This window comes from Sapajus apella, unplaced genomic scaffold, assembly GCF_009761245.1.
Source record: "Sapajus apella isolate SASKATOON/1434 unplaced genomic scaffold, GSC_monkey_1.0 scaffold64, whole genome shotgun sequence".
Lineage (NCBI taxonomy): Eukaryota > Metazoa > Chordata > Mammalia > Primates > Cebidae > Sapajus > Sapajus apella.
In genome coordinates, this window is record NW_022437004.1 from 6,734,087 (window position 1) to 6,746,270 (window position 12,184).

At 37.6% G+C, this 12,184-nt stretch overlaps 1 protein-coding gene across 7 annotated transcripts in view; it reads left to right on the forward strand.

Annotated features, from left to right (window-relative positions):
• FNBP1L (formin binding protein 1 like) overlaps positions 1-12,184 on the forward strand; it is a 93,922-nt gene that overhangs the window by 51,629 nt on the left and 30,109 nt on the right. For 6 of the 7 annotated variants that reach the window (XM_032247986.1, XM_032247987.1, XM_032247988.1 and 3 more), the window contains exons 3-5: positions 8,780-8,833; positions 10,032-10,179; positions 10,930-10,992. In XM_032247986.1, coding sequence (XP_032103877.1) covers positions 8,780-8,833; positions 10,032-10,179; positions 10,930-10,992 — 265 coding nt within the window. Of the gene's footprint in view, positions 1-1,293; positions 1,467-8,779; positions 8,834-10,031; positions 10,180-10,929; positions 10,993-12,184 lie in introns of all 7 variants that reach the window. The other variant, XM_032247992.1, reaches the window with a different exon arrangement.

Below are 12,184 nucleotides of genomic sequence, written 5' to 3' on the forward strand. Positions count from 1 at the left end.
AAGGGCAGATTTCTTAAACTAGATGAATTGTCTAAAATATTTTTAGTTTAGGAACAACCTGAATGCTTTGCACTTATATATTTAAGATTTGTTTGAGCTGGTAAGCATATTGTGTTAGAACTGCAAAGCAGGCATTTGTGGGACTTACTTAACCATTCATGCCTTGGTATGACTTTTTGCTGACTTTCGACTCAAATGAGATTAACTACATTGGAAGAATAAATTCTTATTGCATATTTTTATTATTAGATTTATTTATTTATTTTTGAGACGGAGTTTTGCTCTTTCTCCCAGGCTGGAATGAAGTGGTGTGATCTCAGCTCCCTACAATCTCCGCTGCCTGGGTTCAAGTGATTCTACTGCCTCAGTCTCCCGAGTAGCTGGGATTATAGGTGCCCCCCACCACACCTGGATAATTTTTGTATTTTTAGTGGAGATAGGGTTTCGCCATGTTGGCCCTCCTGGTCTCGAACTCCTGACCTCACGTGATTCACCAGCCTCAGCCTCCCAAAGTGCTAGGATTACAGGTGTGAGCCTCCACATGCGACCTAGTTTTATTTATTTATTTTTTAATTATGAAAGCATTCATTGTATGGTTTTTTTTTTTTTTTTGGAGATAGAGTCTTATTCTGTTGCCCAGGCTTGGAGTGCAGTGGCTCAGTCTCAGCTCACTGCAGCCTCCACCTTCTGGGCTCAAGTGATTCTCTTGCCTCAGCCTCCCAGGTAGCTGAGATTACAGATGTGTGCCATCATGCCCGGCTAATTTTTATATTTTTAGTAGAGATGGGGTTTCGCCATGTTGGCCAGGGTGGTCTTGAACTCCTGACCTCAGATAATCTGCCCATCTCAGCCTCTCAAAGTGCTGGGATTACAAGGATGAGCCAGCATTATATGATCATTATAGCACATTTAAATTCAAGTCCCTTTCCAGTTCTTCTCCTGAGAAATGAGTACTATTAATAATTTGGCGTGTTAACCCAGGCGGTGGCTAATGCCCATGATCTCAGCACTTTGGGAGGTGTAGGCAGGTGGATTGCTTGAGTTCAGGAGTTCGAGACCAGCCTGGCCAACATGGCGAAACCCCATCTCTACTAAACATACAAAAAAATTAGCCAGGAATGGTGACATGTGCCTGTAGTCCCAGCCACCGGGACTGAGATGGGAGGATTGCTTGAGCCAGGAGGAGGAGGTTGCAGTGAGCCAAGATTGTACCACTGTACTCTAGCCTAGGTGACAGAGTGAGACCCTGTCTCAAAAATAATAATTATTATTATTTCGTGTGTCTTCTTTCAGATCATATGTTTTCCTAGAAATTTGGTTTTGGTGGAATATGAGAAGAACGTCGTGGACAGTGTTGTAGTTTTTCAAGTTGCAGGGCTGGCTTGAATGGAGTCTCTAGTGACTTGTGTATGGTATCTGAGGGCTCTGGACATTGGGGTTTGGATGAGTCACCTATAGATATCTGTGTGAGTTTTACATACAGGGAAGCAAGAGGAATTTATTTTTAAAATTGCTTAGGACTACCCTGTATGCTCAAAATACAGAGTTATTTGTCTTCTTCCCCTTCCCTCTTGTGTTAGATGTGCTCTTCCTCCCAGAAACTAGAGTTCAAATTACTGTTATTTATGTGATGTTTAAGCTATTAATGACTTCTCTGGTTAACGTCTGTAGTACTCATAATTCTTTCAAGTATCAGAAGCCTAACTCAGATTGGTTTAGACAAAGAAAGGAATTTACTGGCTTATTTGAGTGAAAAATTTAGGGATCCAGGTAATCAGAGAATTGTTAAGGATCTTTCTTCTTGGCTTCACTTTTCTCTGTGTTGGTTTAATTTCCCAGTAGGCTCTTTCCCCATGGCTGTAAGATTATGTCCTATCAGTTTAACAACTTTAGCAGAAAGAGAGCATGCTTTCCTATGTATTACAACAGAAATTTTAGGATTGAGTTTCATTGGCCTAGATTAATGGATCTGGATCACATAAATATTCCTGAACCTTAATATGTGGTCACCCTGATCATAGGTTCATAGGCATGACAGTGGAGGAGCTGTATTTTAGGATACGTTAGGCTATAGTAGAATAACAAATTCCAAATCCCAGGGACTAAACATAACTAAACACTTGTTTCTTACTCTGCAAAGTGCCACAAATTCGGACAGCCCATGTGGTAACTCAAGGATCCATACTGTTTTCTTCTTCATCTCATCATTCAGCCTCTACAATTGCTTCAGTAGACAATGAGGGAGACCAGAAGGTTGTGCACAAGCTCTAAGTCTTTCAGCCTGTGCTTACACAGAGCTAATAATTGGCCACATGGTTCTACAGAACTGTTAGGGGGGCTGGGAAGTGTGTGAAATAACATGGCTTTTTGATGAGCAGAAATGCATCTCCACAAGCTGTTACAAAAGAAGGGTAATGATGCCTGTAGGTAAACTGTGTCCACTACAGACTGGGACCCTAAACAATGTTTAAAATGTTGATATAGGCTGGGTGCAGCAGCTTATGCCTGTAATCCCAGCGCTTTGGGAGGCTGAGGTGGATTACGAAGTCAGGAGTTTGAGACCATCCTGACCAACATAGTAAAACCCTGTCTCTACTGAAAATGCAAAAATTAGCTGGGCTCGGTGGTGCGCGCTTGTAATCCCAGCTACTCAGGAGGCTGAGGCAGGAGAATGACTTGAACCCGGGAGGCAGAGGTTGCAGTGAGCCAAGATCGTGCCACTGCACTCCAGCCTGGGTGACAGAGTGAGATTGCATCTCGATCAATCAATCAGTCAAATTAAAATGTTGATATATAAAAATGTAGTCGGGCCAGGCGCGGTGGCTCAAGCCTGTAATCCCAGCACTTTGGGAGGCCGAGGCGGGTAGATCACGAGGTCAAGAGATCGAGCCCATCCTGGTCAACATGGTGAAATCCCGTCTCTACTAAAAATACAAAAAGTTAGCTGGGCATGGTAGCGCTTGCCTGTAATCCCAGCTACTCAGGAGGCTGAGGCAGGAGAGTTGCCTGAACCCAGGACGTGGAGGTTGCGGTGAGCCGCAGTCACGACATTGCACTCCAGCCTGGGTAACAAGAGCAAAACTCCATCTCAAAAAAAAAAAAAAAAAAAAAATGTAGTCAAACTTTGAAACTACTCATTCTATAAAATGCTTTTTGCTTAAATTAGACTTGTTTAATGCAGTTCATGAGTTTGTGCTTGAAAACCACTGAATTTTAAAAGTAATTTCTAGAATACAACCCCATGTATAGTTTGGAGACTGTGCCTGTCATAACCACACTGTTAAATCACCTGGTAATTGCTAAATTCCATGGATATTTTAGGTACTTGTTTTATTATCTTTGATGAATTGACTGTCTCTGTCTTAGAACAACTTCTTCTTTTTCGTCCTCTGCCTCCAACACTCCTTCTCCGCCTTCTCTTCCTTCCTCCTCCTCCTTCCTTCTCCTTGTTCTTCTTCCTCTTCCTTCTTCCTTCTTCTTCTTCTTCCTCCTCCTCCTCCTCCTCTTTTATGTTTTGAGACGGAGTCTTGCTCTGTTGCCCAGGCTGGAGTGCAGTGGCACAATCTCGGGTCACTTCAACCTCCACCTTCCAGATTCAAGTGATTCTCATGCCTTAGCCTCCTGAGTAGCTGAGAAGACAAGAGTGTGCCACCATGCCCGACTGATTTTTTGTATTTTTGGTAGAGACTGCTGACCTCAAATGATCTGTTTTTCTTGGCCTCCCAAAGTGTCTTAAGTGTCTTCTTTTTTTTTTTTTTTTTTCTTTTTAAAGAGACAGAGTCTCTGTTGCCCAGGCTGGAGTGCAGTGGCAACGATCATAGCTCACTGCATCCTCAACCTCCTGGCCTCAAGTGATCCTCCCACTTTGGCCTTCCAAAGCACTGGGATTGCAGGCATGAGACACCTCACCTGGCATGTCTTAGAATGTCTTTTTAAAAAATCCCTTCTCTTCAATGACAGACTCTTGGGTTTTCTGTTACCCATATGTCTACTCAACTCAGTTGTCTTTCAGCTTTGTTGTTCTGATGCAAAAGCAGCACAGACGATACATGCACAAATGAGTGTAGTGTATTTCCATTAAAATTTTGTTTTACAAAAATAGGTGGTGGGACATAGTTTGTTTACCTCTAATCTTCCCAGCTGTTCATCCTTATTGTTCTTCTGAAGTAACTCTTCTTCCTTCCCTGTTAAATTTGTATTTGTAGATGGTCTTTAGCTACCTTTCATTTCATACTTCTCGAGTAGCCTCATTCACGTTCATTATTTTAACTATCTCAGGTGATGCCATCAGATTTGAGTCAGGTTTTGGCTTTGTCACTGACTAGCTATGTGACTTGGGCAAGTCATTTAATGTGTCTGAGTCCTGCAAAGTCATGCTAATAATAACTGTGTGCAGGTGTTGTAAGCATAAGATTATGTATAAGAAGTTTAGCATTAAGATTTACAAACAATACATGAATGACAAATGGTAATTCCTGTTGCTTCTGTTACTGTCTTTACGTATGTTTACTCTCATCTCTGCATCTTGATCCCAGAAGTTTCTTTAGAGTTCTAATTTTTACTGTATATCTCCAGTGGGCATTTTTATTTAGCTGTTCTATAGTGCCAGTTAAACATTCAGCTTCACGTAATAGTCATTTTATATAACAAGAAGTTTGGAAGCAGCATTCTAGAGCTCAGTGATGATCGGTATTTTTGTAAATCACTTGGTCTTTCCGTTTATGATTTCAAGATATTGCAGTAGATTCCGGCAGCCTGTCCTACATCTGTATTCAAAACAATTTTATAAAGTAGGCACAAGTCAGGGCTTCTCTTCGTGTGTTTTTTCCTTTTTAGTATAAAAATTGTTTTTAAAAAAGTTAATTAGGAAATAGAATCTGTAGGGATTGAACATGTTAAGGTGGGAGAAACTTGAGAAAGTGTAGGATGATTGTCAAATTTTTGGCTGTAAATGTCTAGATTCTAGGTGGATGGGAGTGCCACTAATGTAAGAAAAGAGTTATATAAAAGAAGATTAAAAAGTAGATAAATTCCATTTTAGACTTGTTGAATAGAGATACCTGTGGCAGATGGACTGCCTGTCCATCTGCCACCCCTCCTCCTGTAGTAGCTTTATTGAGGAGTAATTCATATGCCATTAGATTCACTAGTTAAAAGTGTACACTTGAGTGGTTTTTAGAATATTTACAGAGTTGTGCAACCATAACCACGATTGAATTTTAGAATATTTTTATCATCTCAAAAAGAAAATTCTGTACCCATTTCCTTCTCCCGCATGTGCTGGCAACCATGATCTATTATTCTGTCTCTGAATTTGCCTATTGTAGTGAATTCTTCTGTTCGTCATGTTTCCCCCTTCTTACTTTTTGAGTTCTTTTGTAGAAAGGACTGTAGGTCTTGCCCCATTACTAGTTTGCTAGCCATGACTCATCCCTTTCTGTCAGTCTAGTACTTGAAATAATTAATTTATAGCATATAGTAGCTTTGCTGATATTTGGGTAAATTAGTGAATTAATTCATTCACAACAGTGAGTTTTGGTAGTGTTCGTGTAACCAGGATTAATAACCACTGGCCAAGAGTATTTATTCAGAGTTCCTTCCTGTGACTTTAGAAGGGCCTCTCCTTCATTCCCCACTTTTCAGCCTTATTACTTGCAATTCTGTAGCTCATATTTGATGTCACAGCAGCATTGAACCCACTTACAGTTCTTAAATGCTGTTTCTCCCCACCCTTGTTTGTCTTGCTCATTAAGTCTTCTCAAATGAGCAGAATCCCCCCAGGGGTTTCCAGTTACCCTTCCTGTTCATCTCTTTAGGCTCAGTCAGCAAATCAGAAATTTTAGTTTTCTACCCCTGGAGAACCCTCTTTACAGAGCCCTCTATTGTTCTTACCATATTATAAGAATGTCTATATATTTAATTTCTCTAGACCAGAGATCTCTGAACTTTTTATTGCTCAATTCTAAAAAAAAGTTTGAGCATGTAACTGCACAATTGTTTGTAAATTACATACATGTATTAGTGTAGTGACGTATTAAATATCAGCAAAGCTTTGAAGGCCAAGAAGGATGACTCACACCTGTAATCCCAGTACTTTGGTAGACCAAGGCAGGCAGATCACTTGAGACCAGGAGTTCGAGACCAGCCTGGGCAATGCAGTGAAACTCTGTCTCTACAAAAAGTATATATAAATATTATTAGGAATGATGGTGTGTGCCTGTGTAGTCTCAGCTATTTGGTAGGCTGAGGGAGGAGGATCACTTAAGCCTAGGAGTTTGAGGCTATAGTGAGCTATGATTGCACTGTTGCACCCTAGTGTGGGTGAAATGCTAATGTTTTCATCTTGTACCTAACTTTACAACCAGCGATAACTATGGGTTTCTTGTTGGTAGGAACTCAATACTTGTTGATCTGAACTCTTTTCTCAGTGTCTTGCCTGTTCTTTTTTTTTTTTGAGACAGAGTTTCACTCATGTTACCCAAGCTGGAGTGCAATGGCGCGATCTCGGCTCACCGCAACCTCCGCCTCCTGGGTTCAGGCAATTCTCCTGCCTCAGCCTCCTGAGTAGCTGGGATTACAGGCACGCACCACCATGCCCAGCTAATTTTTTGTATTTTTAGTAGAGACGGGGTTTCACCATGTTGATCAGGATGGTCTCGATCTCTTGACCTCGTGATCCACCCGCCTCGGCCTCCCAAAGTGCTGGGATTACAGGCTTGAGCCACCGTGCCCGGCCTGTCTTGCCTGTTCTTTAACCACCCCTCACTGGGTATAAGGTTTTCCTTTTCTTTGTATATCTTTATCATAGCACTTACCAAGCTGTATGTTATAATTATTGGTATATACTTGTTTCCTAGAGAGTATAAGTCTCTTGCTCATGGGTCCTCTTTATGTGATGATGCTCCTGGTAGTTTGCATGGTGCTTAGCACATAATAGACAATTTGTAGAGTGAATAAATTGATTCAAGTGGAATGAATTGATACTAATCTGAAAATAATTAAGACAGTGATTCTCTTACAGTGTCGAAAGATAGTAGAGCCACTTATTTTAAAACTGCTTATAGTTTAAAGCAGTGCATCTCAAATTGTGATGATGAACCAGTTCTTTTAGTTTCCAATTCATTGTGTACTGATGCTTTTGTAAAATAAAATAAAAATTAAATACTAGAAAAATGACATAAAAGAGACAAAATATAGGCCCTAATTTTTAATTATTAGATTGGAAAGAGAGAAAATTATTCCCAACTTTTACACTTATCTCATTGTAGATTGTTACCAAAGAGTATATGGATCCTTGCTGGACCCAGGTACCATACTTTGAGAGTTAGGGTATAAAGCCCTTTATATCATTTAATTCTAACTGTATGGGATAGGTAGTGTTTGTACCATTTATAGGAAATAAGGGGACAGAGAAATTAGGAGAAATTATTCAAGGTCACATAAGTACTACATAAAATAGCCAGGATTCAGGTTGGGTGTGGTGGCTCATGCCTGTATTCCCAGCACTTTGGGAGGCTGAGGCGAGTGGATTACCTGAGGTCAGGAGTTTAAGACCAGCCTGGCCAACATGGTGAAACCCTGTCTCTACTAAAAATACAAAAATCTGCCGGGTATGGTGGCATGCGCCTGTAATTCCAGCTATTCAGGAGGCTGAGGCAAGAGAATCACCTGAACCTGGGAGGCGGAGGTTGCAGTGAGCTGAGATTGCGCCACTGCAGTTCAGCCTGGGGACAGAGCGAGACTCTTATCCCAATAAACAAACCAGGGTTCAAACATAAGTAGTCCAATCTGGCTCCAAAGGCCATATGCAAGTCTCTCTGATTTTTAAAAGGTGAAATAAGGTAGCATTCTACTGTAAGAATGTTAGGAACATGCCTGCATCACTGACAAAAAAATAAAATTAAAAAATAAAGAATGTCAGGAACAGACATGGATGAAGGCAAAAAACAGTTACAAGTCATAATGTAATTCATTTGCCTAGAAAAGAGAAGGGTAAGGAGTCCCATAATTATTTTAATATAAAAGTAGAGTTATGGAGGATGGTGACAAACTGTTCTTTTACCCCTTGAGTCAGCATCACTTACATTTTACCTTGTTAGTATTAAAGTCCCCAATTTGCGAAACAAAGGAAGTGATACTGCTTTGAAATGTTTCTTTTTGCCCTGACTCAGTTTTGTGTACTGAGTGTAACTGTTCCTGAGGAAGATTGGTTCCCAGACCCATAAATACCAAAATCCAAAGATGCTCAGTCCCTTATATGAAAGGCATAACATTTGCCTATTACCTACCCACATCCTCCTCATACTTTAAATAATCTCTAGATTACTTAGAACCCCTAATACAGTATAAATGCTATGTAAATGTTAGGCTCTACTTGTTTTTTAATTTGTATTCCTTTTTTAGTTGTATTGTTATTATTTGAATATTTCTGACCTGTGGTTGTGGAACCCTCGGATACAGAGGGCCAACTGTACTTTGTTTCTTCTATTCTGCCTCTTAACTCTTTTCTTATTTGATAGCAACATCAACCAAATTGTTCTGATTATGTTCATACGAAAATACAGAAATAACCTTTCTTTCTCCATGTGTCAGTATTTTAAGAACAAATTGTAAGTAATGATTGCATTTTGTGATTTTAATAGAGTAGATGATCATATTGCTGTCTTAATTATTTTATATCATAAAATTAATGATTGAATGAAATTGAAAACTTAGACTATTTCAGTTGTAACAACAGTTGAATTTTTTTAATAAATTTTTTAAAATCTTCTTCCTATAGAAATCTGGTTAAGAAGTACTGCCCCAAACGTTCATCCAAAGATGAAGAGCCACGGTAAATTACATACCTGTTTATTATTGCATATTAAAACATTTAAAAATACGTTTATTATTTAGTAAGATAAATATATTCTTAGCTTTTTATAAAGATTTTCTAAAGTTTAATTTAAAAATTAATGTTTATGAAAGAGGCAACTACTGTTTATCTTTTATGAGGATAAATACTTCAGTGGGATTGATGCAGCAGTTTTCTAGAATAGTCAAATACAGGTTTTCAATTAAAACATAGACTAGGACTCCACTTGAATGATTTATTCTGCAGAAGTAAAGGATATTTTTCACACTTTGTTGTGTAGTTGTTGGCTTCTTAGAGTCTTGCTTTTACTCTTATAGGTAGTAAAACAATTTAACTGATTGGTATAAAGGGATATTGAAAAGCACTGAGAGTTTTTGGATTAGAAATAAGGTTAGAAATCACTTAGGAGTTTTTTGGTAGTCTTAAAGAGGAATATGTGGATGACTGTTTAGGTGCAGAAACAAGAAGAGACTAGACTTAAACAACTATGTATAGAATTGTCAGTTATTAGGATTCTCAGGTTTAGTGTTAATGGAGTCCTATCTGAGCTGTTAATCTGCAGCTGTAAGAGAGTGTTCCGCAGTATGTTCAAAGTAGATATATACATTAATACAGTGATTCTCTTTGTTTCTCTCCTTCCCTCCACACACGTTTTTACCCTTATTTTTGACCCTTCTACCCCCTTTGGTGTCAACTATAATGGCAGTTCACTTCCATTCAGGATGTGGGCAGGCATACAGGCAGCTGTGTCCAGAGCTGATAGCAAAATTGTTCTGTAGATCAGCCATCGAGATGCATTTGGCAAGCACATCATCTCTGCAACAGGTTCAGCTGCCAAGCCTAGGAATCCAACCAAGTTCATTCCCAAGCTCAGGCCAGTCAGTTGGCAACTTAAGAGATTCCAGTATGCCAAAAGAGCTTGCAGGTAGTATTCTTATTATTTTTTGACCCCAAATATCCCTTTACTAATAAATGAAAGGCTACTTGAAGATATACAAACATGTATGACTTTAGCTTAATGCAGGATTTTTTCTGTATGAAGTTAATTTAGAACTAGTAGCTGAGATTTAGGTTGAATATGTTAAAATTTGTGAAATGTTAGACTCAGTCCATACCTAACCAACATTTTTGTAATGGAATAAAAGTAAGTCTCACCATTTTGAAATGTTTTTACCAGGTTTACCTCGTGTATAGCCTTTTTTAATATCCTTAATGAGTTAAATGACTATGCAGGACAGCGAGAAGTTGTAGCAGAAGAAATGGCGCACAGAGTGTATGGTGAATTAATGAGATATGCTCATGATCTGAAAACTGAAAGAAAAATGGTAATTCTTAAAATTTTTATCCAATTGCAATAGTATATGAAATAGTTGCACAGAAATACTTCGGTTTTTTTTTTTAAATGCATATTCAGCATAAAGTGGTTTTCTATTTTACTACAGTTCTTCTAGCTAAAAATTATCACAAAATACTCTTGCTAATTTATGATCCTTTGGGATTTAAGTTTGGCAAACTACAGCCTATAGGCCAAACCCAACCTACTGCTTGGTTTTGTTTGCTAGTTGCCACAGGCTAAGAATGTTTTTTATATTTTTAGATGGTTGAAAAAATAATAATATTTCATGGCATTGACAGTTATATGAAGTTTAATATTTAGTGTCCATACCATAAAATTTTATTGGAATGGACCAACACTCATTGAATTTTATATTGCCTGTGACTGCTTTTGCATTACGTCAGCAGAGTTGAGTGTCTCAGAGACAGTGAGGCTTGAAAAGCCTAAAATATTTACCTGACCTTTTATAGAAAATGCCTGCCATCCACTACTCAAGATAATCACTATTTTTCTGAAAATTATATCTGTTTTCAAGGTTATATTTAAAGTATTAAGACAATATCCTGTAAAATGCATTTTTAGGAAGTTTTGCTTTACTTTGTTCCTAAGTCTTGGTAAAGCTATATAATTAGTACCTTGAAAAAATAAAGTAAAAAGCCATTGGGGACTTTAGACTTTAGTGTTTAAATGTAATTAATTTTGTTTGTTTTGTTTTCTTGGTGGTGATTATAATCTTCAGCATCTCCAAGAAGGACGAAAAGCTCAACAATATCTTGACATGTGCTGGAAACAGATGGATAATGTGAGTTATGTTGTTTTCATGGTTAACATAAAATCTTGTAGATTAGGGTAGCTTAACCTAAATTCTTTTATGCTTCATATCTAATAGAGTTTAATATTTCTCAATGTATTGTTCATAATTTGACATTGGTATTGTTGTATAATAGTTAATAAAGTGTAAATGGAGGATGTGAGATCATTTTGTCATTTTTCTTGTTGTCCTTTATAACTTTATATTTATGAACTCTGTAATCTTCAATTATTGTGAACATTTGAGATTCTTTTCTTTAGTTACTATAAAGTATTAATAGAGGATAGAAGTAAGAGGGAAAAGGTGATATATCTTAGAAAACCATTTGAGAAAAATCAAGACCTATTTCTACCTTTAACTTCGCACTTGATTTCTCTTGACTTCATTTTTAGCATGTGAAAAATGAAGAGAGTGAACGAGATGATATGAAGTGTTTCTTCCAATTCAGTCATTGTATAATTTTGTAAATGCTTCTAATATTGGCCTGCTAATCAGAAACCATCCCATTGTAGGACATAAAGTACTTTGTAGTGCAAAATTATAAAGGCATAATAATTATTTACTTAAAAGTATCCCCAAGGCACTTCCTCATGTGGTTTTTTCCTAAATGGTCTAGTATATAATAATTTGAAAAACAAGATGTTCACATGGAGCACTGCAGTTGCCTTTACATAAAATGCTCTATAATCTGTCATGAGGTTAGTGTAAAAAAAGAAAAAAGTTCTATTAAATGATGTTCTGTAGTATAAGATGTTCTTTTTCAACTCTCAGGTTATTGAACAGTTTCATTTTTACTAGCGTATTTTTCTGGTGGACACTGCATAATTATGTCAAAGGGATTTTTTTCCATGTTAAATTAATCAGTTTAGTCTGTGCTTGTTAGAAAAAGGGCTTTGAGATTAAAAATCTCACGCATATAATTCCATTGTTTTTAGCCTGTTTTCTTTCCCTTTTAAAAACACATATTCAAAACTTTGATTAAATTTCTGCTACGGAACTAACATTGATGTAATATTCTAATCACCAGTGCTGATTGAGAGTTCTTAGGTATATTAATAATCTGTTTTCCTTTTCATTTTCTTTCTAATTGGTTTCAGTAAGACTTTAGGAACTATTTATGTTATAAGATTAAGTTTTAAATTGCCGTAACTATCATCCTTAGTATCTGCTACCTAATGAATGT